Source organism: Phoxinus phoxinus, assembly GCF_949152265.1.
Source record: "Phoxinus phoxinus genome assembly, chromosome: 11".
In the NCBI taxonomy this organism is placed as follows: domain Eukaryota; kingdom Metazoa; phylum Chordata; class Actinopteri; order Cypriniformes; family Leuciscidae; genus Phoxinus; species Phoxinus phoxinus.
In genome coordinates, this window is record NC_136886.1 from 30,157,167 (window position 1) to 30,183,909 (window position 26,743).

Genomic DNA, 26,743 nt, shown 5'->3' on the forward strand with positions numbered 1-26,743 from the left:
AGTCTCAGTTCTTTTTTTTATTTTTTATTTTATTGTTTGCCCACAGTAGAAAATTAACATTTACAGTATCACAACATAAAGTTATAATAGTGTTACAGGGTGTACAAAACATAAAAGACAGGAATAAGTGAAAGAAATAAAAATAAAAATAATAACAACCACAGATAAACAAGGTCACACTGACTTAAAGCATCCTTTGGATAGGAAGTCAAAGAAAATGAGCATAAATTAGAAGCGGTCCGGTATGCCTGTTAAGGGAGTTCCTTTATATATTCCCAAAGGGGAGACCATATGAGCCAGAATCTGTCCGATTTTTTATGTTTATCGTAGGTAAAGCTTTTCAAGTGGTAACCATGTAGCAATTTGTGATGTCCACATTTAAAAGGATAGAGCCTGAGATGCAGACCAAAGTCCGGTCTCAGTTCTGTAACATATCAATGTAGGTTTGTAACAAATTTGCATAATGCCAGCCTATGGTCTTAATTGGCTGCCCACTAACAGCCTCTACTTTGACTCTCAAACACTGTAGTTTTAGCTGAGAAGCAACATGTTGTAGCATGTGTTGTCATTGTGTTGAGAAGACACGGTTTTCTGCGCTGCGAATCCACTTTGCATGCACTTCCAAAGGATGAGGACTCGCACTGGAATTGATACGGTAATACCGACTGTAATAAGGTTCAAGGATAAAGGAAAAAGAAATCAGGGCAGTGTGAATTCTTTTCAAATGTATTTATTAAACAACTCAATAAATCGTGCTTCCAGCACATCAACTCAAACCAACTTAAACCTGTTGTAGGAGACATCTAAAACAAAATTAGGAATGTTTAAAATAGCATAATAGGGGCACTTTAAAAACAGTTTAATCCTATCGATACGCTATAGCCTAATACACAGATTATTCTCACTTCAAAGTGTTTATTACAAAGCTTCGGTCTGTGTGTTTCTTTCTTTATGAAAAAAAAGTTTATTCAAATGTGATATAGTATCCCTTTTTAAAACTAAAATAAGAAAGTATACTTTCAGTATACTTTTTATGTACTTCTCAGAAATGTACTTAAAATTGCACTTAGTTATATTTGACTTATACTGACAGAAGTATAAATATAATAATATTTAGGTCTGTATGGTACTATTTGGCCTATACTTGTACTCAATCCTTTGATCGAGATATACTTAAAAGTATAATGAAGTACACTTGGCTTGTAGTTGTGTTTACTCTTTTGATTGAGTTGCCATTAAATACTTTTTTCACATAGTTTTACTGTCTTATAAACTTACATTGTTTGAATATATTGATTTGAAAGAAAACGGATATTATGTTAATTCTGAGTATTTGAATTTTTGTGTAGGTTATAGTCCACTGGTATATTTACTTCAAATCTACTTTACTCTTTCTCCGCCACTGACTGAATTTTCCTGCTATTCTTGTTTTCATTGTTATACTGTTCACTGTTAGCCCAGACAAGTTGAATCTACTTAAAAAATTGGAGCAATCTGTTTGCCCTAAAATAATTAAGTAATGGTAACTTAAGAATTCGAGTTAATTTAACTTAAAACTGTTTTGTAATATCAATTACTTTGCAGTTATTACACATAGTATATTTAAGTTCAATGTACTAAGTTAAGTTAAATCTGTCAATTGATTTATTTTTAATTTGTTAAACAAAAATTTTCAAAAACATTCTATAAATAAAAAAAGGAAATAAACCTACATTCATACAATTTTCTGTTTTATTTGAATTCAATTCCAAATTTTCATTTGAAATACAACAAAACGTGAATTTTCCATGCCCTGAAAACATTTTCCTCATAAAGTTTCCTCAAAAGTAGTTTGTTTTCATATTACCGGTATTAAGCATGTGAACAGTCTATCTCAGAATCACAACAAATTGCACCAAAACTATATGGTTTGTTCACACTCATGAGTTCACAATATTGTCAGAATTTAATTTTGGGTGCCAGCTCACCTTTTCCCAGGCTGAGCATTGCCTGCTGAATAAAATTTTAGTTGTTTTTCATGCAGTTTGAAAAAAAAACGTAAGCTATTCAATATTTATTCAGCAATGTTTATTTCATAAATAGACATTTATCCTAACCCAGCTGGGTCAAAAGAATCAAACCTTTTGTTTTGACCCATTTTTTTATTTATTTTTACCCATAATCCAAATGACCATTTTTTTATTTAGAGTGGTATCCAGGCATACAGATTTTTTTGGGTTATTATGAAGGGGAATTTGGTACACTGTGGTTGATGGTTTCAAAGTTTAGCTCTATTCCAGTATTTTAAGGCATCGTATGCTTTAGATGCTCCACAAGATATCAGTCACCTTGTGTTGAGCAGATTGTAAGCTGTTATGTTACCTTAACCCTGTTCTCTCCCTCTCACACTCTTCAGAAACGCTTTGTTTTTCTATGCTCAGCAGGTTCCAGGGGTTTTATACACAGGCATCACATGACCATCAGCCATACTTGGTCCCCGCCCCTCCCGATGTCCTGATCCACTCACGTCGCTCCATCTCCAGCGCAGTCTAGACATGCCTTCAGAATATTCCACCTACGCCCGCCCTAGACCCTCTCTCACAAGATCATACTCCACTCAGGTCTAGAGGCTCCTGAACTGACAGAGACAATACCACAGCAATATCCACACATTTCAATCGGGAATATGGTTTTTTTTAATGAGAGCGTCTCGTTTATCTGAATCCTTTCGTTTTCAGTCTCTTGTCTTTTGGGTGTTTATTTTTAAAGGAAAGTGTTTGAACTGATAATAATCTCCCACTTCTGTAATTTTGCAGATTATTAATGGCCGATGTTGACATATGAACATTTTATGTACACTCTAAGAAGATTTTCTCATCTAACAGCCATACAGAAACTGAATATCAACTGTGAAATTTAAGATTTAAACGTTACACTTTTACTGATATTTAAGAGTGAAAAGTGGAAACAAACGATTCTATTTTTGGAAATATAGATTGGTATGATGTAGCAATCTACTAGTAAATGTATTTGAAAGATAATAAATAGATTATTAGAACTATTTTTATGGCTAAGTATTTCGGTTAAGTATCCATGAAAAAGAATATGGGTCATATGAGTCAAAACTATAGTTGTACAGACAGAGACAGTTTTCAAGACTATAATATATAATCTATAAGATGGGATGTAAAGGAGACAAATGTGTATAGGATGTAGCAAATGTTTTATATCTTACATTGTATAAAATGTGAATGTTTTTCCCTCGGAAATCTCCTGTTAGAATTATTGACGTGTTAAGTCAATTTAGTGATATAATCCAGAACCAAAAATACCGAGACTAAGGAATTACCTCAGGTTTCATCCTAAGGTTATTGGGCAACATCTGCCGACTGTCCGTGTCTCACCATAAGGTTATATCATTTTTGTAAATAACTGTATTTTTCACATCATTTTTGGCATTTTACATACAAATTGCTAATGAACAACTTTAGTCTTTAGTTTAGAATTTACTGATCACATGTTCAAGAGACTTTTGTGAAACACACATTTGTGATTTTTTTTTTCGAGAGAAAGAGAGATTGTGAAAACTGACATTGTGAAACTGAACAGAGGGAATTGTTATCAGACATTTTGTCTATTGATGTTATTGGCTATTTTGTAAGCCAGCATTTTTCTACACAGTATGTCCACTGAAGAAAGTGAGATAAACCTCTGTATTTAACATGGTGCTTGAATGTGACTGTTCAGGTATAGCTACCCCTTTCATTTTGTAAAAAAAAAAAAAAGAAAGAAAATTGTTCAATATGAAGACAGATGATTCTTGCGAAACAGATCAACTGACTGTTAATTAAACATTTAATTAAAAGGAAATGGCTTGAAGTTTTAATTGCAGATTGCCCCCTGGTATACAGTGTGCTGGTAATAACTGATTACATAATCTGGATTACTTAATCTGGAAAATGAACTTGTTATTAGTATAATATTTCATTTTAAAATACTCGTACAGTTACTTTTGATTGATTACATATTATTCGCAAAATGGTAATAAATTATTCAGAATTTGTTGATTCTCCCTTTTCATCTTTTTAAATGCTCCTTTCTAAAAAAGCATCAGAAGGTCTTCCAGGTTTGTGGAAATGCACACATAGACCAACGACTAGTCATGAGCCGATCACTGAAAACCGAGAGCCTCACATCATTTGATCACTGGATTTACAGAAATCATTTCACTTTTAAGAAGGTTTTTTTTTTTTTTAAGCACCATCAACTAGCCTACTGACGAACAATTTATTGATTATCACTCAATTATTAAATTATGACTTATGATAATTTAACTATGACTTTGAAAGCCTTTAAGTAGCCTACCCTTCACAAACTAAAAAAATTGTGGCCTGCTTATTAGAGCAGTCGTGTAGTGATTATTTTCACCGTCAGAGGGCGCTGCAAGCTACACTGATTACTTGGTCACGCACCGCTACTGCATCCATTAAGAACCTAGAGGAGAGCAGAGCACAAATGTTGGTAACAGTTAATGGGCCCCGTTGACTTCCATAGTATTTTTTTAAATATCCTCTTTTGTGTTTAGCAGAAGAAAGAAATTCATACAGGTTTGGAACAACATGAGGGTTAGTAAATGATTGGTTTGAAATAGAAATTACTTAGTCCCTTCCTTGCTAAATAAAACACACACACACACACATATACACACACACCTCCTACTTTATTGTGTACACCTTGGTAATATCAGGTTAGACCCCATTTCAGAACTGCATAGATTCAACAAGGGTGCTGGAAACATTCCTCAGAGATTTTGGTCCATATTGACGATAGCATCTCGGAGTTGCTGCAGATTTGTCGGCTGATGCGAAGCTCCAGTTCCACCACATCCCAAAGATGCTCTATTGGATTGAAATCTGGTGACTGTGGAGGCCATTCCCAGACATCAAGATATTGTCGGCCCAGATTCGGCCCACATCTGGTACATGTGGGATCCACCTGGCCCGGATCTGGGCCAACATATATGTTGCTGTCTGGGTTTGAGTTGATAACTCACTTTCATGTTCAAGAAACCAGTTTGAGATGATTTGAGCTTTGTGGCATGGTGTGTTATCCTGCTGGAAGTAGCCATCAGAAGATGGGCACACTGTGGTCATAAAGGGATGGACATGGTCAGCAACAATACTCAGGTAGGCTGTGGTATTTAAACAATGCACAATTACTTAGGGGCCCAAAATGTGCCAAGAAAATATTTACACAATTACACCACCAGCAGCCTGAACCATTGATTTATTAATGTCTTATCAGCTCAAACCAGTCAAACCAGTCTGTCCATTCACCTCTGACCTTTGGCTTCAACAAGGCATTTTATCCCACAGAACTGCCGCTCTCTGGATATTTGCTCTTTTTCGGACTCTGTAAACCCTAGAGATGGCTGTGTGTGAAAATCCCATCAGACCAGCCCGCCTGGCACCAACAACCATGCCACGTTTAAAGTCTACATGCGTAAATGCGTTGAGTTGCTGCCATATGATTGGCTTAGATATTTGCAGCATTAACAAGCAGTTCAACTGTCTGGTGTACCTAATAAAGTGGCCGGCGGTGAGTGTAGTATGTGTCGTGTCGTGTCATCTCAGTATTCTCTCTTTCTCAGTAAACTGCATAAGGCTGAGAATAGCTGAGACAATAGCATGGCTAGACCAGCCACCTTTTTCACTTCATTATCATCTACAAGTAACACACCCTACGCACGCTTGGTTTTCATGGATAAGATTACAGATGCCACATTTTATATGAAGCAGAACACATAGCCGAGCAATGTTCAAACACGAGCTGAGTTTAGAAATCTCATTTGCTGTCTGCTTATCTGGTGTGAGGTCATGTAGCAACAAGCCTTCTCTTGAAAATTGATCTCTTTATCTCTCATGCCACTGAGTATATCAGATGAAGAGGAGGAAGAAGGAAGGTAGAGGAGGGGGTGGGCCAGTGGGATTATGGGTAATCCAAAACCTCTGCTGCCTAAACTACAGCCCATTCTTTCACTGTGTGTTTGCGTGGCTCTCATACCATATAAGGAAGAATCAACCCACCTGAGGCCTGTAGACTCATACTTATGCTTGTCGGTGTGTTCATCTGTTTTTCTGCGGCCATTTGTTTTGTTCAATTTAGCATAAGATTACTTGGACGAATCTATTTGTTGTCTGAGCTTCTCTGTGACCCTATACATGAACTTTGACTTTTTGTTTTTTTCTATAAAAGAGGACTGTTTACTTAGTTGACAATAACAGCAACATCATTTGCAGTAATCAATGCACATATCTGGCAACCCCTGATTGACACACAGAGAAAAATGCAATATCTATAAACGCCCATGAAGATAATCTGTCAGTAGTTTACAGGCCAGCTTATCATTGTCACCTGACCATTGTTTTATATTTTATGATATCCAATGGGTGACTCATGCCAAAAGCAGTATAGGTTCACTTTAGTCTCCCCCCTCCTTCTCTCTCTCTCTCTCTCTCTCTCTCTCCACCTCCACAGTACAGCTCTTTAAATAGGGAAGATCACTGCAGGGTTGCAGGTACAGACAAATCTCTGCATTCCTTTACCACCAGCCTTCCTGCACTCCAGCTTTCCTGCATTTAGGCTAATATTCAATAAACTCCATCTGAACTGCAAAAGATATTACGATTTTTGTATTATTATTGAAGTAATATAAGTAATTATGTGTGTAAAGTCAATTTGCGTGTATATTTTATAAGTAACCATTTAAAATTCTAAAACTTATGTTTATTTCCTTGCTATAAGCCTAACCTCCTACCCATAGACTGTATGTGATACACAAAATGTCATAACCAAACGTCACTGTTTTGGCATAATAATGGACGCGCTAAATAAATGACCAATCAATGAAAGCACATGTCTTGATTGACACTTCCAAAGAAGCGCTAAATCAAATGGGCGGGACATGGGGTTTGTCGACGTTTTATAGCCGCGCCCACACAGCTGATTTAAGAGTCAGAGGGAGTTTGCTGAGAGAAGTGAGAGGAAACTAGAGAGCAGGACGCCGATGAACAAGCAGGAAAGTATCACAAACCCCCAGAGATTTTCGGATACATTTGTCTCAGCTGTGTCATTCTTCCTAAGAAGAAAATTTGAAGATTTGGCATCGGGTCTTCTCAACAAACGGTGCCTGAGGGAAAAGAGGTGAGTGAACTTTTAACATTCAGCCACATTCTCACCTGAGCGCGCACCTGAGCCTTTTCTGCACAATCAGCCCATGCACGCGTGTGTAGCTGTGCTACTCGATGAAGTGATACAAATATTTTAAGTAAAAGAAAATAAAGTTATTAATGGTATTAATTTAGGTAGACTCCAACAAACGTATTACAAACCAGAATATTATGACATGTTACTTTATTTATTATTAATTTTCTTTACCTCTACTCAAAATGATGTAAAGTAGAGTGCACGAGAAACTCCCCTGTCAGTAACATCTCAGTTAAGGAGATCTTTCTGGCTGCTCTTTGCAACACGCCCCAGTTTGCTTTGAGACCAGTTTCTTGCAGTAGATATACGACCTGATTTGCTCAGCCCTGAGGACACACATTCAGACCATACGCGGAACAAGAGGCCTTAACTGTTATGCAACAGTGCCAGTTACAAAGTTACATGAATGTGTCTTAATATCATTGTGAGGTCTTTTGCACTAGAATGGGTTCACCTTGCACTGCATAAAACGCACTGTCTCCTGTGTTGCTGTTGTTGACTTTCTCAGAGCTGTTGGTATTTGAACTAAGCAAGGATTGAACATAAGCCAAGATCAGTGGGATGAGAGAACGTGCTGATGGAGGGATAAAATAAGGTATGGCACTGCAGGTGACCACTGTGACGGCAGGACAGACTCACTGGTAAACTCACTCTTTAAGAGTGAATCTTATGAAAACATTCCATATATAACCCCCTTCAAATAAGAAATTACACACACATAAATTGTTTTATGGGGACTTTCCATAGATGCAATGATGTTTATACTGAACAAACTGTTAAGTATATCCCCTTAACCTACCCATCACAGAAAACCTTATGCAAAAAACTTAACTTATTATGTTTTATAAGCTCAAATCATGAGGACAAAAAAAGTCCCCACAAGGATTTCAGATGTTGACATCTTTGTTGGGACATTTTGCCCCCATTATGTAGGGTTTACCAGAACACAGACCCTGTTTTGCTAGTTAATGCCATTTATTATTTTGCCACCACGTGATCTAGGCATATTTCGCTCCCAATTAAAAAAAATGGTTTAAAAAGCTTATTTTTGGATCATTTTTAAAGTAGGTGTTTTATTGTAATATGCAACAACAAAAATACAGAAATTAAATGCTTGTATTTTCCAACATAAATTGCTGTTTAAAGGCATAAAAGTTGACAAAATTGCCAGGAAATATTTATATTATGTGCATTTATCTTGATTTTGGGTCAATTATAACAAATATAACAAGTCTTGTGTTGGCCAAAAATGCCCATATTTGAGTGAATTTCTCAATTTAAATATGCCCAATTACTAGTTTCAGGCTGTTTTATGTGGTTCTGCTTCTGTTACACTTATTAAATTAAGACAGCAAGCTCTAACATGTTGCCTTCTAAGGTCTTGCATTAAAGCGCTAGAGGAAGTGTGTCAGTGTGGTGAAGCAACTTTTCAATATCAACACGTTCCAGAAACCATTTCACTATTTTGTCGCGTCACGGAATGCTGTTTGTTCCTCCTTGCTCAACCGTGATTAACTCTTTTGTCCCTTAAATGTATATTATGCACTCAAAGTTTGTTCCTTTTCTTTGAATCGGCTGACATCCCGTGGTGGGTCAACCCAACAAAGGTGCATGTCATGTGCAGGCGCACGTGTGGTCATCTGCATTTAATCACAGTGACTGTATTTGAGCTGCTAATGAACTTGCAGACAGAGATGACACCCTGCTAATCTCCTTATCCCTTCGTCTCAACAGTACGCTAAAGCTGTGCTGTTGTCATCTATTTTCACTTTCTAGATGCCTCTTAAGTGCTCCCATTGGTACCGCCACACTTTGTTTGGCATCTTGTTGGTCTTTTTCCCCACTCTGGTTGAATTGGTAGGAATTGGCAGATTCAAATAAGTTTAGAGGTCACTGACAGTAAGTACATTCATAGTCTGGATAGGCAGAGAACTTTCAGAAGCCTCACTTTCCCTCCCGCCTGAGGGGCTGATGTATGTGGGACACTGGAATACTCACTCACCTGAGTCATATGAGAGAAATCATAGCTGTAGTGCACATTTATATTTCGTTTTCTTCTGAGCATTATATATTTTAATTGCACTACATTTATCCATTAACCTTATTACAAATTCTCAACTGAATTTCTGCACCTTGTCTTTTGCAACCAACTCTTGTATACAATAGAGTTAGGTTATAAATATATATTTTTAAATATTGCAGTAATTTAACGGATACTGATTTGACACTCATGTGACTGTAAGGACACTTGCAAGGACATTTCAAATACAAATTTTGTGGGTAAAGAGTTTGCACACTTTGAGCATCTCCTATTCTGTTAAGATGCATGATTTTGTATTGAGATTTCATTTTTTTTAATATCTCTGGCATCTCCAGTTTCAAACTGGTTTCTTCCGCACCAGTAGATATGTATGGTTAGAGATATATTTAGATTTTATCTTCTTGATTAACATTGGTATGATAATCATAGTATATTAGGATTTAGCCATTTAAGATCTGGAAAAGAACTTGTCTCTCTCTGCTGTCAAATGAACTTTGCATAATTATTCAACTAATGTTTCTTATCTGCCGTCTGAATATTTCTTAAGAGGACTCTTGAGATGCAGTTATTAAAAATGTCTAAACATGCATAGTGCTCTTTAAGCTGTTAAGCCATACTAGGTTACTTTTTTTTTTTTTTTTTTTTTTTTGGCTCTTTAACATTCTTTACTCTTAATTTCTGAGTTCTGGAGTCTTCCGCAGGGTGTGGCAGGTAATGAAATCGTCTGTCCAAACTTGTTTAGGAATTACTCTTCAGTGCAGATGTTCTCTCCACTTGGGCAATAAGAGCTTGTTTCTTGTGTATGTTTGCATCAGCACACAGGTTAATTTAGTTTGTGCATGACACCATAAATGCTCAAAGTTATGGAAACTGTCTCTCTACATCACTAATAATTGTATTGTTGATGTATGGTTCTGTGCACAAAATTGTGTGCACAATTTCTTCAGAATTCACAAGACACTTTATAAAATGTATGTAAATTCTGTGGTGTTCATTTATTCTGTTTAAATTGATTCTAGATTTTATCCTAAATTGTGAACCGTTTGCTGATTCATGATTTCTGCATGAAAATGTTTAACATGTGCACACACACCCACTTACTGTTTGTTTTACCACTTTTCAGGTTAGTCAGATTTTGTTTCTAGGCCAACACAAACGTTACCAAGCACTTGTATTTGATGATCTGAAGTTATAAAACACAGTTTGATGGTATTCTGAAATGAGTGTGGGAATTTGTGGAATTCTTATAATTGGGGGTTGTTAAAGGAATTTACCTTTAAGAATAAATGGGGGAAGGGAAGCAGCAGTCCGAGGCCTGAGCAGGCGTGGTTCATTTTATACAATAATATTGACCCATACATCAGATGTTTGAACGAGTCACTGTGTATATGTTGGTGTACAATTGAGAATTTATTTTTTCAAGTGACTCGTCATGCTGGTTTTAATTCTCGGTGTTACTGTGATATCCTGCATAACTTTTTTAAACCATTAAAATCAATCATACATTTCTTTCTTTCTTGTGCGTAGTCAAAATGTCAGACGCAGAGAAGTTTCTCTATGCCGACCGCAACACTATCAACGACCCTTTGGCGCAGGCAGACTGGTCCTCCAAGAAGCTGGTATGGGTTCCCTCAGAGAAGCTCGGCTTTGAGGCCGGTTCCATCAAAGAGGAGACTGGAGATGAGTGTCTTGTGGAGCTGGCTGACTCTGGCAAGAAGATCAAGGTGAGCAAGGATGACATCCAGAAGATGAACCCACCCAAGTACAACAAGGTGGAGGATATGGCGGAGCTCACCTGCCTGAATGAAGCGTCTGTTCTGCACAACCTGAGGGAGAGATACTACTCAGGGCTCATCTATGTAAGTCTATCCATGGATTATTTTTTTTTGTGTTCTGATGCATTAAAGAATTTGGTTTGATTTTACTTTTATATAAAATGAAGCGTTTTAAAGAGAGTGCAAGTAACGTGTGAAATATTGAAGTAGAAAGACTAAAATAGTATTTTCTTGTAAAACGTACCCCATAATCTTTGTAAAAATTGATTTTTTTTTTCAAAGTTGTAAATAAAACTGTGTAGGTTGACAAATTAACACTTTGACATTTGCATTTTCTAAATTACTTTTCTGCACTGTTTCATGTAGTTTCATTAACTCGCATCATTAAACCATGAGAATCATCTAACGCCAAGCTATTTGTGGTTGCTAATTGGTTAATGTTTATAAAGAGTTGAGTATCAAGAATGATTAGTCCAAACGGTTTGAAACAAATGTGCTTTTTGTGATGAATGGCATGTTTAAATCATTGTTTCAGACGTACTCTGGGCTCTTCTGTGTGGTAATAAACCCATATAAGCATCTGCCCATCTACACGGAGGAGATTGTAGACATGTACAAAGGCAAGAAGAGGCATGAGATGCCCCCTCATATCTACGCGATCACCGACACGGCCTACAGGAGTATGATGCAGGGTGAGAACATTCCCTGCGTGACGCTATTATTCAGGCCAAAATGGCACTGTTTATGCGATGGAGCACTGTTAATTGATTTCATACTTGATTATTCATAATTTTCATTTATATATTTTTTCTTTTTTTTAGATCGTGAGGATCAGTCCATATTGTGCACGTAAGCTTGACTTGGCACTTGTGATATACCAGTAACAAAATGGTAGTCAAATAGCCAGCATTGTAGCTTCTAAACTTTAATTAAATTAATTCCCCAGGGGTGAATCTGGTGCTGGAAAAACTGAAAACACCAAAAAAGTCATTCAGTACCTTGCTCATGTAGCATCATCCTTCAAAACCAAGAAAGATCAAGTGAGTACAATACTTTTTTTCCTCAGGGTTGTGTCACAGCGGGTGTTGCATGTGCTCAGAACATACAAGAGTTGTGTATTAACAGTTTTCAGGTTTGAATCCGACCTGCTTCATCTCTCCCCCCCACCCCATTTACATGGACTCAGTCATGGAAAACGGTCATCACAAGTGAATGTTGATTCGTGTGCACAACCGCCAGATAAGACGAGTGCTGATTGTCATGGCAGAGCTGCTCATAAATGACCACATCCATTTTTAATATCAGCTATTCTGTCTCCAGCCCCCTTCGTGGAAAATGTTTTGTTGATGTCAGTTTTATCTCTTCCTGTTTTTCATCCTCTTTTTTTTTTTTTTTTTTTTGAAGTTTTCTTCCCACAGGGGTTTATTACTCTTCTCTGTCATTTGGACAAGGAAGTCAGAATTCTGTGTTTTCACATTCCTGTATCAGGTCTAGACCTGTTCCCACGGGATCTCTAATGACTTTGTGAATACCTGCATATTTGTGCATAGTTTATATTACACTAAAACCCTTTTCTTTTTTTACTGCAAGTATCCAGTTGTTGAATGTTTCCCCGTACGGTTGAAAATGTTCTAAGTTTGAGTTCCCCTTCATTTGTGTCCATATTTTGAGACTTTCTCTCTCTGTAATCCTGCAGAGCAGTGTCACCCTGTCACATGTGAGTTCAACCATACCATCCTTCACTTTTCCCACATCCCACTTTTCTGGTCATGTGACTGGTTTTCTACAGGCTTGATTATATGGTGTTATGTTGCGAAGTCTCCTAACTGCTTCGGCTAATGCATATTCTAACACTGGTGTAGAACAAAATTTAATGCACGTATGGTTTTTAGCATTATAAATTTAGTGGAAGAATGTACTCTCCTGCAGAAATGGGCATTAGTTGTAAGGCAAAGCTTTCACTTGCAATTCTGTGATCTTGGTCTACTGTGTATTGATGGTTTGATACCTTTTGTTTCAAGATATTTTCTTTGTTTCACTAATGGTCTATTAGTTCCTGAAATTGAGTTTAAATGCGCTCATCCCCTTTTATCAACTATTTGTCTGCCAGGGTGAGTTGGAAAAACAGTTGCTTCAGGCCAACCCAATTCTTGAGGCTTTTGGCAATGCCAAGACAGTGAAGAATGATAATTCTTCCCGATTTGTAAGTGTGCACAGACCAATCCAATTGACTCCTTTTTAAAGGGTCCCACTTAATTTTGACATGAATCAATGAGATTTTTATTCACAGGGAAAGTTTATCAGAATCAACTTCGATGTCAATGGTTACATCGTTGGAGCCAATATTGAGACCTGTATCCTTTTTATTGACTGAACCACCACTTAGGAAATGTGTATTGTTAGCTTGTTGCCATTTTAAAGGTCTCATGCTGAATGTATGACTTATTCTGTTAGTTCCCTAACAAGCGTTTTTCAGATCTGTTAGAGAAGTCTCGTGCGATCAGGCAGGCCAAAGATGAGCGAGCCTTCCATCTTTTCTATTACTTGTTATCAGGAGCAGGAGACAAATTGCGTGGTGAGGACCATTTTCGTGCCATGAACAAATTTAATCTATGAATTCCTTAAGATCATATACATGCAGTTAGGGTCAACTTTTTGTTTAAATGAACATGTATGTATATTTTCCTAATGTGAATTTAATCCTGAATACCCATGTGACAGTGTAGTATGCTCTAGGGCTAATCTCTATGGAAAGTTTTTATAAAGTCTGTTCTCTACTCTACAGCTGAGCTGTGCCTAGAGGACTACAATAAGTACCGTTTCATGTCAAATGGAAATGTAACTATCCCTGGACAACAGGATAAAGAACTGTTTGCTGAAACCATAGATGCCTTCAAGATTATGGGCATCCCTGAGGAGGAGCAGACAGGTATAGAGACTCAAAGGCACTTTCATCTGTAATCACTCTACACTGCATTTAATCACCTGAAGTTGCGATGTCTTTCATGAATCGGGTGATAGTTCACCAGGTTCTCGTGCCGAGAACTATTCTGTATTGTAGTATTTTGACTGAACCTGAAGTTTGGGGTTTAACTTGAGGGGTGATGTGTTTATTATTGTTAATGTAATGTGTATATATTGTGTCCTAGGTCTTTTGAAGGTGGTGTCTGCTGTGCTGCAGCTAGGAAACATGAGTTTTAAGAAGGAACGCAACTCGGACCAAGCCTCCATGCCTGATGACACAGGTCTTTCCTCATTAACTTGCACTACAAATTAGTCCCAAGTTAATTTCATTACCAGTACTTATTTTTGCGTAAAAAATGGCAGAATTCACATTCTCTTGTTATACATATTGCTTATTCTAGACTGGAATCGAAACCTTTTCTGAGCTCAAAAGGTAATGTCCAATTTTTTTTTTCCAGCTGCCCAAAAGGTGTCCCATCTCTTGGGAATGAATGTGACCGATTTCACACGTGCCATTCTCACACCACGCATCAAAGTGGGCCGTGATTGCGTTCAGAAGGCACAGACTCAGGAACAGGCTGAGTTTGCGGTGGAGGCCCTGGCCAAAGCCACATATGAGAGACTGTTTCGCTGGTTGGTTATGCGTATCAACAAAGCTTTAGACAAGACCAAGCGTCAGGGTGCTTCTTTTATCGGAATCCTGGACATCGCTGGATTTGAGATCTTTGAGGTATGAAAGGGTTGTGAATTACTATTTGACTCTTATAATTGGCCATTTTGATTAATGCTATCTTTCTCTCTGTAGCTAAACTCGTTTGAGCAGCTCTGCATTAACTACACCAACGAGAAGCTTCAGCAGCTGTTCAACCACACCATGTTCATCCTGGAGCAGGAGGAGTACCAGCGTGAAGGCATTGAATGGAGCTTCATCGACTTTGGCCTTGACCTGCAGCCCTGCATTGAACTCATTGAGAAGCCTGTAGGTTTATTCTTTTCTCTTCAAACTTTGTAGAATTATTTTTCTCGATTCAACTCTTCTGCATGCCTTGATTAAAAAAAAAAAGAATTATTATTCATTGGTCTTTCTCACTGTCTCTCTTTTTTCTTTTCTTTTTTCCCCCTTCAGAATGGTCCTCCAGGAATCCTGGCTCTGTTGGATGAGGAGTGCTGGTTTCCCAAAGCCACAGACAAATCCTTTGTGGAGAAAGTAGTCCAGGAATTGGGCAACAACCCAAAATTTCAAAAACCCAAGAAGCTCAAAGATGATGCTGACTTCTGTATCATTCACTATGCTGGCAAAGTGAGAGCTGTTATGTGTCTTAAATACTGGGATTAGCTTCATATGTTTGTAAAGTGAAACTGTGGACGTCTAACATTTATCATGAAGTCATATTTGGTAAGCAATGTCTGTGGAAATTGCTGAGGTGGGCAACTGAATTAAGGCATCACAATGTTCTAAAGCAAAGTATGAAAAGTGAATTTACTTAGACATTTGCATGCTCTAGACTGAGCATTACATTTACCTCATTTAAAATCTTATCCCATCTGAATAGGGTTGAAGATAATTTTATGTTTAAAAGTGTATCATGTATGTCTGTCTGGTCCTCCACAGGTCGATTACAAGGCTACTGAATGGCTAATGAAAAACATGGACCCTTTGAATGACAATGTGACAACTCTGCTTAACCAGTCATTGGACAAATTTGTGTCTGAGCTCTGGAAAGATGGTATGAGACTCTGCAGATGACTAACCAGTAGATTGATTAAAGAAATGCTAATTTGGGTATTTTCAGATAATGATAATTTCACTAATGTCTAAAGTGTTGACGACAATCCACCTGCTGCATTGAGCTTTTGTTTGTCAGGCTTTTAGGTCGTCATAGAGAAAAGTGAGTCTGATTCTGCCAGTGTGTAATACGCAGGTTGTCTGCTACTGTTCATCCTGGACACAAAAAGACTCCACAATTAAATATGAAAAGTCATCTTAAACGCTCTTGTTTTGGTTTCCTGCATAATGTTTTTTCTTTTTTCTTATCAGTGGACCGAATTGTGGGATTAGACAAAGTGGCTGGAATGTCTGAATCCTTGCATGGAGCTGTCAAGACTCGTAAGGGAATGTTCCGTACAGTAGGACAACTGTACAAAGAGCAGCTAACAAATCTGATGACCACCCTCAGAAATACCAACCCCAACTTTGTCCGATGCATAATCCCCAACCATGAGAAGAAGGTGTGAAGAGAAACTTTACATCCCGTCCTCAACACATTTGTATAGCCAGGTTGTTTTCATCTTTTGTACTATCTAACAATTGTCACTTCTCTTCTAGGCTGGTAAATTGGCACACAACCTGGTTTTAGAACAACTAAGATGTAATGGAGTTCTAGAAGGAATTCGGATCTGTAGACAAGGGTTCCCCAACCGCATTGTCTTCCAAGAGTTCAGACAAAGGTATTTAGATTATCATGAATGTTGACTATTTGAATTACGTAACAGGGAATTATGCATACCCAGAATGCAGGGTTTGACTTTAGAGACTAGAAGGAATAAGATGATTCAAGAAGTCTATAGATGCTAATATATTTTCCCCAAATGTAATTTCAGATATGAGATTCTCACACCAAATGCCATCCCCAAGGGCTTTATGGATGGGAAGCAGGCCTGTGTCCTCATGGTAAGAGTTGATGCACACCATTATGTAACTCTACAATACATTTTTAAACCATAAAGTATCAATTGTCTTAATGTATTTTCTCTCTCAGATCAAGGCCCTGGAGCTGGATTCGAACTTGTTCCGTATAGGTCAAAGTAAAGTGTTCTTCAGGGCTGGCGTTCTTGCCCACCTGGAAGAGGAGAGGGATATGAAGATCACTGACGTCATCATCACCTTCCAGGCCTGGTGTAGAGGCTATGTTTCTAGGAGGTAGATGTATTTAAATATATAAATTTACACTGATCAGTTTTCCAGGACACCACAGCTAGGATAGATTTTGAAGCACTAAAAATGATGGTCTGTGTTTGCAACCTTGGCTGATAATTTCTAGACTCTGAAATGTTGTCTTGGGTGATAGATGATTGAAGATGTCTGTGAGGTGTTAAACAGGACTGTTTGACTGACAACTTCGGTTTGTTTTACATAGAGCCTTTGCTAAGAGGCAGCAGCAGCTGAATGCCATGAGGGTGATCCAGAGGAACTGTGCAGCCTATTTGAAACTCAGAAATTGGCATTGGTGGCGACTCTTTACCAAGGTATACATATAGGTTCAAAAACCAGTTTATTAGAGGTCAAACAGAGATCTAAAAGCAATGTTTGTCTCAATGTTTTCTTCAGGTGAAGCCTTTACTGCAGGTGACCAGACAAGAAGAGGAAATGGTTGCTAGGGAGGAAGAGTTGGTCAAGATGAAGGAGAGACAGCAGGAGGCTGAAGACCAGCTGAAAGAGTTTGAGACCAAACAAAAACAGGTATGTATGGCTTTTTTTTTTTTTTTTTTCACCATAGGATGACTTTTTATTCTCTTGGTGTCCATAAACGTATAATTGTTATTCCCTGTAACAGATAAATGCAGAGAAGATGGCTCTTCAGGAGCAGTTGCAGGCTGAGACCGAACTGTGTCAAGAGGCTGAAGAGATGAGGGCACGTCTTGCTACACGCCTGCATGAGCTGGAGGATGTCCTGCATGACATGGAGTCCCGCTTGGAGGAAGAGGAGGACAGAGTCACACAGTTTCATACTGAGAAGAAGAAAATGCAACAGAACATTTCGGTGAGGAAGTTTGATGAATGAAATTGACTTCCCAAATGCAAACTCTAAATGTCTGTTTAGAGCTTCATACCAAGTTAGTTGATTCGTGTTCAATTGTAATTGAAGAACCTAAAATCCTTTCTCAGGATCTGGAGCAGCAACTGGATCAAGAGGAGGCTGCCAGACAGAAGCTGCAGTTGGAGAAAGTCACCATGGATTCCAAGCTGAAGAAGATCGAGGAGGACATTATGATTCTTGATGACCAAAATGCCAAACTTGGCAAGGTCTGACAAGAATGTCTTCTGCTTTTACATAAATCAACAATGTAGTTTCAATTCACATTTCAGAAATTGGGGGAATCAAAATATGGTTTTGATTCCACCATATATTCTTGCCCCGAACAATTAAATTAATGCTAATGTTGAGGTAGTATAACTACTACAAACATCGTTCTCCCGAAAGTTGTTTTTACTACACGTGGAAACGGTTACCTCTTCAATCTGCCTGCAGTGACTGCATAATCTGCTGCAAAAACTATTTAGTGCTGCTTTTTTCTGATAGTGATGCGGGTATCTGGTCTTACAGGAGAAAAAGCAGCTGGAGGAGAGAGTCTCGGAGTTCACCACTAACCTGGCTGAAGAGGAAGAGAAATCCAAGAGCTTGCAGAAACTCAAGAACAAACATGAGGCCATGATTACTGACCTGGAGGGTAAGCATAATTATTTGAGAGTCCTGAATATATAAAGCAGGATTTTAAAAACTCACTTGCGTCTAAAGCCAGCCAAAGAATGCGGATGACAAAAACTTGAGTATGATATCTCTCTATGGCTGTATTTTCAGCAACAAAGAATTGTTGCAATGTTCTCTGCTACATCTCCATGCACTTTAATCGTTCACTGCTCTCCTTCACACTCAGATCGTTTAAGGAAGGAAGAGAAGATGAGGCAAGAGTTGGAGAAGAACAGGCGAAAGCTGGAGGGCGACTCTACAGAGCTGTATGATCAGATCGCAGAGTTGCAGGCTCAGATCGCAGAGCTCCGTGCCCAACTGGCCAAGAAAGAGGAAGAGCTCCAGGCTGCACTAGCGAGGTAAGTGAAACGTTTATATGGTAGCTGTAATTTGAGATTTTTTTTTTTCTAACGGTCCCTCACTTCCACTTCATTTAATGGTCATTTAACACTTTTCCCTTAATTTTTTTTTTTACTCTAGCTACATTTTGTGATATATTTTTTGTTTTTTGTTGTAGGATTGAAGAAGAAGCTGCTCTGAAGAACGCTGCCCAGAAAAACATTCGTGAGCTTGAGGCCCAGCTCTCTGAGTTGCAGGAAGATCTAGAGCTGGAGAAAGCTGCCCGTACTAAAGCTGAGAAACAACGCAGGGACCTGGGAGAGGAGCTGGAAGCTCTGAAGACAGAACTTGAGGACACGCAGGACTCTACTGCTGCTCAGCAAGAACTCAGGTCAGCCATGAGGAAAACTGACTGGGCTTGACTTATTTGACATTTTTTTGCAACAACTGGTTTCTTCATTTCCATAGATATAAATTCAAAACTATGATGTGTTCATTCTGGCTGTTAATTAGTTGAATTACACAAGGGTAACATGTCATTCCTATTGGAAAATGAAGGTATTGCAGTGTCTTATATCATTTTAAAAATGCTTTTCTTCCTGTCTGAAGGGCAAAGAGAGAGACTGAAGTAACTCTGCTGAAGAAGACTCTGGAAGATGAGGCTCGTTCACATGAACAGATGCTAGGTGAAGTGCGACAGAAACACAACCAGGCCTTTGAGGAGCTCAATGAACAGCTTGAGCAGTCCAAGAGGGTGAGACCATGTGCCTCCCGTAAAGCATTGATGGCTTTTAACTGTGCTGCTTTAATTAAGGAGTGGAAATCTTCCAAAAAATGTGCTGATTCTTTGAGTTTGATTTAAAAAGGTGCTGCAGTTATAACACATTTTAAAATGTGCATATTGTACATGGCAATAAACTCTTACTTGTATACTTCTTAGACACTACCTTACCAAAAAAAAAACTGGTCATTTTCTTTCCACCCACAAAAGTTGACCACCTTGGTGTTCAGAGCTTTCAGTCGCTCTGCCCCTTGTCTCTGGAACTCTCTTCCACCAGACATCTGTAACATTGACTCACTTTCCAGTTTTAAATCCCACCTGAAAACACATATTTTAAACTGCCATATCCCACGTGATCTTTCTCAATCTTTTTTCTAATTATGTACCCTGATTTTATGCACTAATTATAGTTGTTAATTTTATTGCTGTACTGTTTTGTTTTCTGAGGTGACCTTGAGTGCACAGAGGTGCCTATAAATAAAATGTATTATTATTAAAAGCAAACTTTGTAGAAAAGTGTTAACTAACTCACTGTTGTGTTCCTCAGAATAAAGCATCTGTGGAAAAAACTAAACAGGCTCTGGAGAGTGAACGCAATGAGCTTCAGATTGAACTTAAGTCATTGTCCCAAGGTAAAAATGAGTCTGAGCAACGCAGGAAGAAAGCCGAATCTCAGCTCCAGGAGCTGCAAGTCAAACACGTAGAGAGTGAGAGACAGAAACAGGAACTGGCTGATAAAGTGGCTAAAATGCAGGTATTGAGACTCAAATTTTCAATTATACATCAAAAGTATACAAATCTCCTGTCTGAGATCCATTTAGAGCAAACTTGTGTCTAGAATTATATTGTATTGCATATATTAAAGTAATGTATTTTAATGTTTAGGTGGAGCTTGATGCTCTTCATGGAACCCTAAACAAGGTGGAGAGCAAATCCATCAAAGCTGCCAAAGATTGTTCTACTGTTGAATCTCAACTTAAAGACGCGCAGGTACAACTTGGTCATACACTATTGTGCATTATTCACAGACGCGCATCACCGGAGCTTGCTGAGTGATTGTACTGTTGGTCACAAGTAGTTCCTGCTTGTCCTAAAATAAATGTTGAGCTAATCACAGGTGTTGCAGGTAAAAATAAGACTTCTCTGAATTAGTTTATATTTTTTCCCTATGTGGTTAGGTGTTGCTGGAGGAGGAGACCAGGCAAAAGCTTGTGCTTTCTACTCGTCTTCGACAAATGGAGGATGAACAGAACAATCTGAAAGAGATGCTGGAAGAGGAAGAGGAGAGCAAGAAAAATGTTGAGAAGCAGCTGTACACTGCTCAAGCTCAGGTGTGTGTGCCCTTGAGTCTGTGGACACGTTCTGGTGGATGATAATGCTGTAGGACCAGTTTGTGTTTGAGAACTTTCTTATTCCACTTAGATTTTTTTTACTTAGAAATTTTATTCTGTTTTTTGTTGTTTTAAGTTGGCAGAGATGAAGAAAAAGGTTGAGCTAGAGGCCCAAAGCCTGGAGAGCTTGGAGGATGGGAAAAAGAAATTGCAGAGAGAGGTGGAAGGCATCATGCAGCAGTTGGAGGAGAGGAATGCTGGCTACGATAAACTGGAGAAGACCAAGACCCGTATACAGCGGGAGCTAGATGATGTCCTGGTTGACCAAGATCACCTGCGTCAGACCGTTCAGGAGCTGGAACGCAAGCAGAAAAAGTTTGACCAGGTAAAGAACAGTATTTGCCTGGAAATGGAGCAGAAAAGTATTTATGAAAATGTCATGGTGTATTTCAAATGCTGCTACTGTGTTTTTTTAAAAGTTGTAAAAAACATAATTGGTAACCTTATTTTAGTGTCAGTTACATGCATAAAATTATGCATAATTTATAGTTTTTACAATAGTAACTGCAACTACCCACAAACCTAATTCTAACCCTATAGTAAGTACACTTACTTAATATTAGTAATAATACTATATAGTAAGTACAAGTTTACTTAATATTACTCACACAAATTATACATTTAAGTACTAACAAAGACATCTAAAATGATTGTTACACTATTTTAAGATCACCTTCAGTCTTCTAGTTCAAGTGATAAAATACCTCAATTTGTGCAGATGCTGGCAGAGGAGAAGAATATCTCTCTGAAGTACGCTGAGGAAAGGGATCGTGCCGAGGCAGAGGCCCGTGAGAAGGAGACCAGAACCCTGACTCTGACCCGAGAGCTGGAGGCCATTACTGATTTGAAGGACGAACTGGAGCGGGTCAACAAGCTGCTCAAAACTGAGATGGAGGACCTGATGTCATCCAAGGATGACGCTGGCAAGAGTGTATGTGAAACGCAACCATTACATGTCTAGAATGTGTATTAAAGTCCCCCTGTAGTAAATTGTATCCCTTAACTCATCTTTGATCACCAAAATGACATTTGAAAAAAAAAAATCCTTATTTCCTTTTCCCTCATTTAGTATACACTGTTCTATGAATATGCAAATTAGCCCCACCTCTACACCCTTGCCTCATTTAGTAATACGCTGTTCTAGGAGTATGCAAATTAGCCCCACTTCCACTAACTCACAGCAGTTCAGATCCACCCGTTGCCTATCACACGTTGACTTGATTGGTTATAAGGTAGTTTGATGCCAAACACCAGCGATTTTTGAGACTGTCTTTGGTTCACCTGCAGTTTTAAGGAGAAAATACTCAGCAATTGTGTTGACTTATGCTTTAAGACAAATCATGTGCAAATTAATATTAAAAACACCACGTAGACATATAAGCAACATTTTAAAAGCTTTATTTTCACCACAGGGTGACTTAGCTCCTAGCCTAGACATTGAAGACCTAGCCTAGGCATCGAAGACATAAAGCAAAACAGCTAAGAGCTGCTTTTGGACAGAATTTACAGCAGTGAAGGCAGCTTGAGAATGAAATAAGTACATTTCTTTCAATACCAAAAACGACTTATTCAAATGGTTAAACTGTTACATTATTCAAGCGTAGAAAAAATGGCTTTAGAGCATGCTAACTGTTTTGGAACAGAGCTAATGTCTAAAAGCCAAGATATAACAAAAAGCATCTGTTAGATTAAAGTCTAAATATGTAATTAATCCTTGTGGATTTTGTAAGTTAATTATATCAATTATGATGTTTTTAAAGTCTTCGGCCCTGCAGTTAAAATAAAATGCTAAGTCCCTGAGGGTCTAGCTCATTGTGGTAAACCAAGAATGTTTAATTGGCATAAGGTAAGATTCATTATCATTAAGTTTGACTGGTGGGAAAATATTGCACGCTCTTCCGGTGCGCTTTGGCAACAATTTGATAAAAAGGAGGTCATGACTCATGATTGATTCTTGTCACTTATCTTAGTTGTGCCCAAACTTTTGTTCTTTTCTTTTAAGGTGCATGAGCTTGAGCGGGCCAAGCGAGGAATGGAACAGCAGTTGGAGGAAATGAAGACTCAGCTAGAGGAGTTGGAGGATGAACTGCAGCTCACGGAAGATGCCAAACTGCGCCTGGAGGTCAACATGCAGGCCATGAAGGCTCAGTTTGACCGAGACCTGCAGGCCAGAGATGAGCAGGGTGAGGAGAAACGGAAGCAGCTAGTCAAACAGGTATGTGCTCACCTGGCTGCCCAATGCAGAACAATGTTATTTGTGGAATGTGAAAAGCTGATAAATGTTGGTTAGCTGGGAAATAATGCACAAAAACTACTGATATTGTAATTGAATGTTAGGTGCGTGAGATGGAGATGGAGCTTGAGGATGAGCGTAAACAGCGGGTTCAGGCTGTATCTGTGCGCAAGAAGCTTGAGCTGGATCTGTCGGAGTTGGCTGCTCAGATCGACTCTTCCAACAAGGCTCGAGATGAGGCCCTCAAACAGCTCAAGAAACTTCAGGTAAGAAACTACACTTGCACGTTTTTCATGAGCATGGGCATTACTTTTGTATTGAATTGGTGGGGACATTTTTGGTTTCTAGATCCAGATATCAGGTCTGTATTTTTTCCCTGATGAATAAAGTTACCTCTAATGCATTAACTTTGTGACTCTGACATGGTATCTGTCATTCCCTCTTTTGCTTTGTAGGCCCAAATGAAAGAACAGATGAGAGAGTTTGAGGAACTGCGTCTATCCAGAGACGAAGTTCTTAACCAGGCCAAAGAAAACGAGCGCAAGATCAAGAGCATGGAGGCTGAGATCATTCAGCTACATGAGGTTGGTCGTGTACTTTCAGGTTGGATCAGAATTGTACTGCAACTAGAAAATGATTCTAGGGTCAATTTGAGTGTTAGTTTACTTTAGACTGAAAGGATTCTTTATGGAAGAATTAGGCATGTGGAAAATGTTTCCCTTTTTATCTCTGTAGGATCTGGCTTCTGCTGACAGAGCAAAGAGACAAATCCAGCAAGAACGAGATGAGCTACAGGATGAGATCAATAGCCAGAATTCCAAGAAGTGAGTTACCTGCTGTTATTGTGATGTCTGGTAGGATATCATGCACCAAACAGTTAGTCCTAGGAAATCAGTGTATTGGGTATCTTATAGTGTTGAGTGGTTTAAAAGTGCTTTCTCTCTCTGTCAGCTCACTGAGCAGTGACGAGAGGAGGAGAATCGAGGCACGTATTGCTCAGCTTGAGGAGGAACTTGAGGAAGAACATCTCAACGTGGAGCTGGTCAATGATCGACTGAAGAAAGCAACACTGCAGGTAGAGTACTGCGAGCTTAATGAGACGCACTCATCCAAAGTGTTCCCAATTTCAGCTATCATGCATTCATCATGATGCTCTGCTGCTAATAGCTTTATTTCGCTTGAACCACAGGCTGAACAGGTTACACTGGAGTTGACTGCAGAGCGTGGTAATAGCCAGCGTCTGGAGGGTTTGCGCTCTCAGCTGGACCGCCAGAACAAGGACCTAAAGCAGAAGCTTCAGGAGTTGGAAGTAGCTGTAAAGAGCAAGTACAAGTCCACCATTGCTGCACTGGAGGCCAAAATCCCACAGCTTGAAGAGCAGTTGGATATAGAGATGAAGTGAGTAATGGTAGAGATGGTTTGTGTAGATTATTAGAAGCAACTTTCATATTCCACAGTTACTACATGGAGATCTGCTATAATATTGACTATACAGCACCTCAATTTCCCCAGTAACCTTTCAGTTGTCAGCTTGAGTTGTTAGGTCTTTAATAACCTTCCTCAGTGACACTTCATTGTGTCTGTGCTTCACTCTTCAGGGAGAGGCAGCAGTCCACTAAACAGGTGCGACGTGTGGAGAAGAAACTCAAAGAGGTGTTGCTGCAGGTTGAGGATGAGAGACGCAGTTCTGATCAATTCAAAAATGAGGTGGGTTGGGCTGAATTAAAATGCTGTAAGCTTGTTCAAACTAGTTCAAAGCCAAGGGGTATCTTAATTTAATTTTTAGAGGAAAGTTGTCTTCAGATGATTATTTGATGCACTTTAAAAAAAAAATTGAAATATAAAATTCCATACTTGTTTTTCTTACCATTCTTGTCTTTATCTGAAATTTAAGTATTGTGGTAAGGTAACCTTGTATTTTGAGTGCTGTTTATAATGAAATCCTCTTCCTCTGTCAGTCTGAGAAGCTGAACACTCGTATGAAGCAGTTGAAGAGGCAGCTAGAGGAGACGGAGGAGGAAGCGGCTCGAGCTAACGCTTCCCGCAGGAAGATGCAGAGAGAGCTGGAAGATGCCACGGAGTCTGCTAATGCTATGAACCGAGAGGTCAGCACCCTAAAGAACAAACTCAGGTGCGTAATCCGCTGCTTCGTGATAGTCATGGTATCATTTCTCTGCAAACATCACTTTTAAACTTACTGACAAATCAGTCTGAAACATTTGCACTTTTCTATGCCACATATTTAGTGTTTATATAAAACTTATGTCTTGTCCAGGCGTGGAGATTTCACTGTCAACGTACGCCGTGCAGTTGGACGCACTGGTGTGGAAAGTGATGAGGAGAACGATGTGAAAAGTGAGGGATCCGAGCCAACGCCTGAGTAAATTTCAGTCTATGAAAGCTGAGCCCATTGGTGTACCAGATGAGCTGCTATTTTCCTCCAAGCTTGTCTTGTCTGTTTAAATGATTTTTGTGTGCTCTGAAGGCGACTGTATCCTTAATGGGGGTTTCACTGCAATTCTCAATGTTTTAAAGCAGTTTTTGGCCCAAACAATTATCCGAGCCATTAGACTAAATTTGCATCCAAGATAAAAAAAAAAAATAATAAAAAAGTTAAATCCGGTTAAAGAAATCTTTCATCTTGCCATTTAACTCTTTCCAATGAGAAACTGTTCATTTGGCCTAATCCGTTTTACCCTGTTGATAACTGCCTTGAAATGCATTGAATGAATATTGGCTATTTATATTTTACATGGGAGTATTTATCCATTTACAAAGTAAATAAAATGTTTGGACATTTTTATTAATTGATGATGGGAAGAAATTTCCTTTTGCAATATGTAATCCAGGATTTGCGGGATATTACCCATCAACCAAAGAGATTCATCTTCCAGCCGTTTTTTTCACGAGCACTTCAGCACCAACTAAGCCTTTTCTAATTATTTCACTGCCACTTTTAAACACTTAAGACTGTTTGCCTTAATTACTTAAATATTGTTAATCTTTTGAGTTCTCACTCAGGACTTGGATGCCACATTAATATGAACGATTTGCAAGTTGTTTTTTTGTTCTTTTAATTTTTACATGATGTTTTGAAGGTTCACACTTTAGGTGGTGGGTGTGTAAAAATGTTTGTATTTGTCAACTTTTTATTTTTGGTACTTTTCAATGCATTTGCTAACTTGCCTCCCTTTCATACAGTATTTTTGCTAGCATTATACTCCCCCTTTTTCTGTATGTGTGTAACAGATGTGATAGACCTATAAATTGTCAAACTTCCAGTGAAATTGTAGAGGACTAACTGTATTTGGAACAATTGAAATTTTCCTCACTTTTAATGTCACATGATTTCATTGCTTCTGATTAAAGCTTTGTCTTTTGTACTCTCAATTTTACCACTAATATTTCTGCAAACAGTATTTCATTAAAGACATTGATTTTGATGACTGGTTCAATTTGTTTTCTTAATGAGTGAACTAATGGTTAAAGTTATGTGCCGTGTAGG

At 38.6% G+C, this 26,743-nt stretch overlaps 2 protein-coding genes across 2 annotated transcripts in view; both read left to right on the forward strand.

The window, feature by feature from the left end:
* Positions 1-3,743, forward strand: part of plppr2b (phospholipid phosphatase related 2b) — a 118,775-nt gene extending 115,032 nt beyond the window's left edge. Inside the window, 1 exon segment of the mRNA XM_079629654.1 lies at positions 2,421-3,743. Within this exon segment, the coding sequence (XP_079485780.1) occupies positions 2,421-2,456 (36 nt within the window). The 3' untranslated portion in view covers positions 2,457-3,743.
* A 3,245-nt stretch (positions 3,744-6,988) lies between these two features.
* myh9a (myosin, heavy chain 9a, non-muscle) lies at positions 6,989-26,681 on the forward strand. The gene is made up of 41 exons (XM_079628067.1): positions 6,989-7,182; positions 10,814-11,145; positions 11,597-11,753; positions 11,883-11,910; positions 12,008-12,101; positions 12,758-12,778; positions 13,172-13,264; positions 13,352-13,415; positions 13,538-13,636; positions 13,847-13,990; positions 14,211-14,306; positions 14,484-14,755; positions 14,831-15,004; positions 15,152-15,325; positions 15,638-15,752; positions 16,064-16,254; positions 16,352-16,473; positions 16,627-16,696; positions 16,785-16,945; positions 17,163-17,271; positions 17,354-17,485; positions 17,580-17,786; positions 17,912-18,049; positions 18,351-18,474; positions 18,682-18,853; positions 19,012-19,224; positions 19,443-19,587; positions 20,162-20,368; positions 20,500-20,604; positions 20,793-20,945; positions 21,082-21,330; positions 21,724-21,936; positions 23,008-23,220; positions 23,343-23,504; positions 23,694-23,822; positions 23,974-24,062; positions 24,190-24,313; positions 24,428-24,636; positions 24,837-24,945; positions 25,197-25,369; positions 25,514-26,681. The coding sequence occupies exons 2-41, from the start codon at positions 10,819-10,821 to the stop codon at positions 25,620-25,622; spliced, it is 5,886 nt and encodes a 1,961-aa protein (XP_079484193.1). The 5' UTR covers positions 6,989-7,182; positions 10,814-10,818; the 3' UTR covers positions 25,623-26,681.
* The last annotated feature ends 62 nt before the right edge of the window (positions 26,682-26,743 follow it).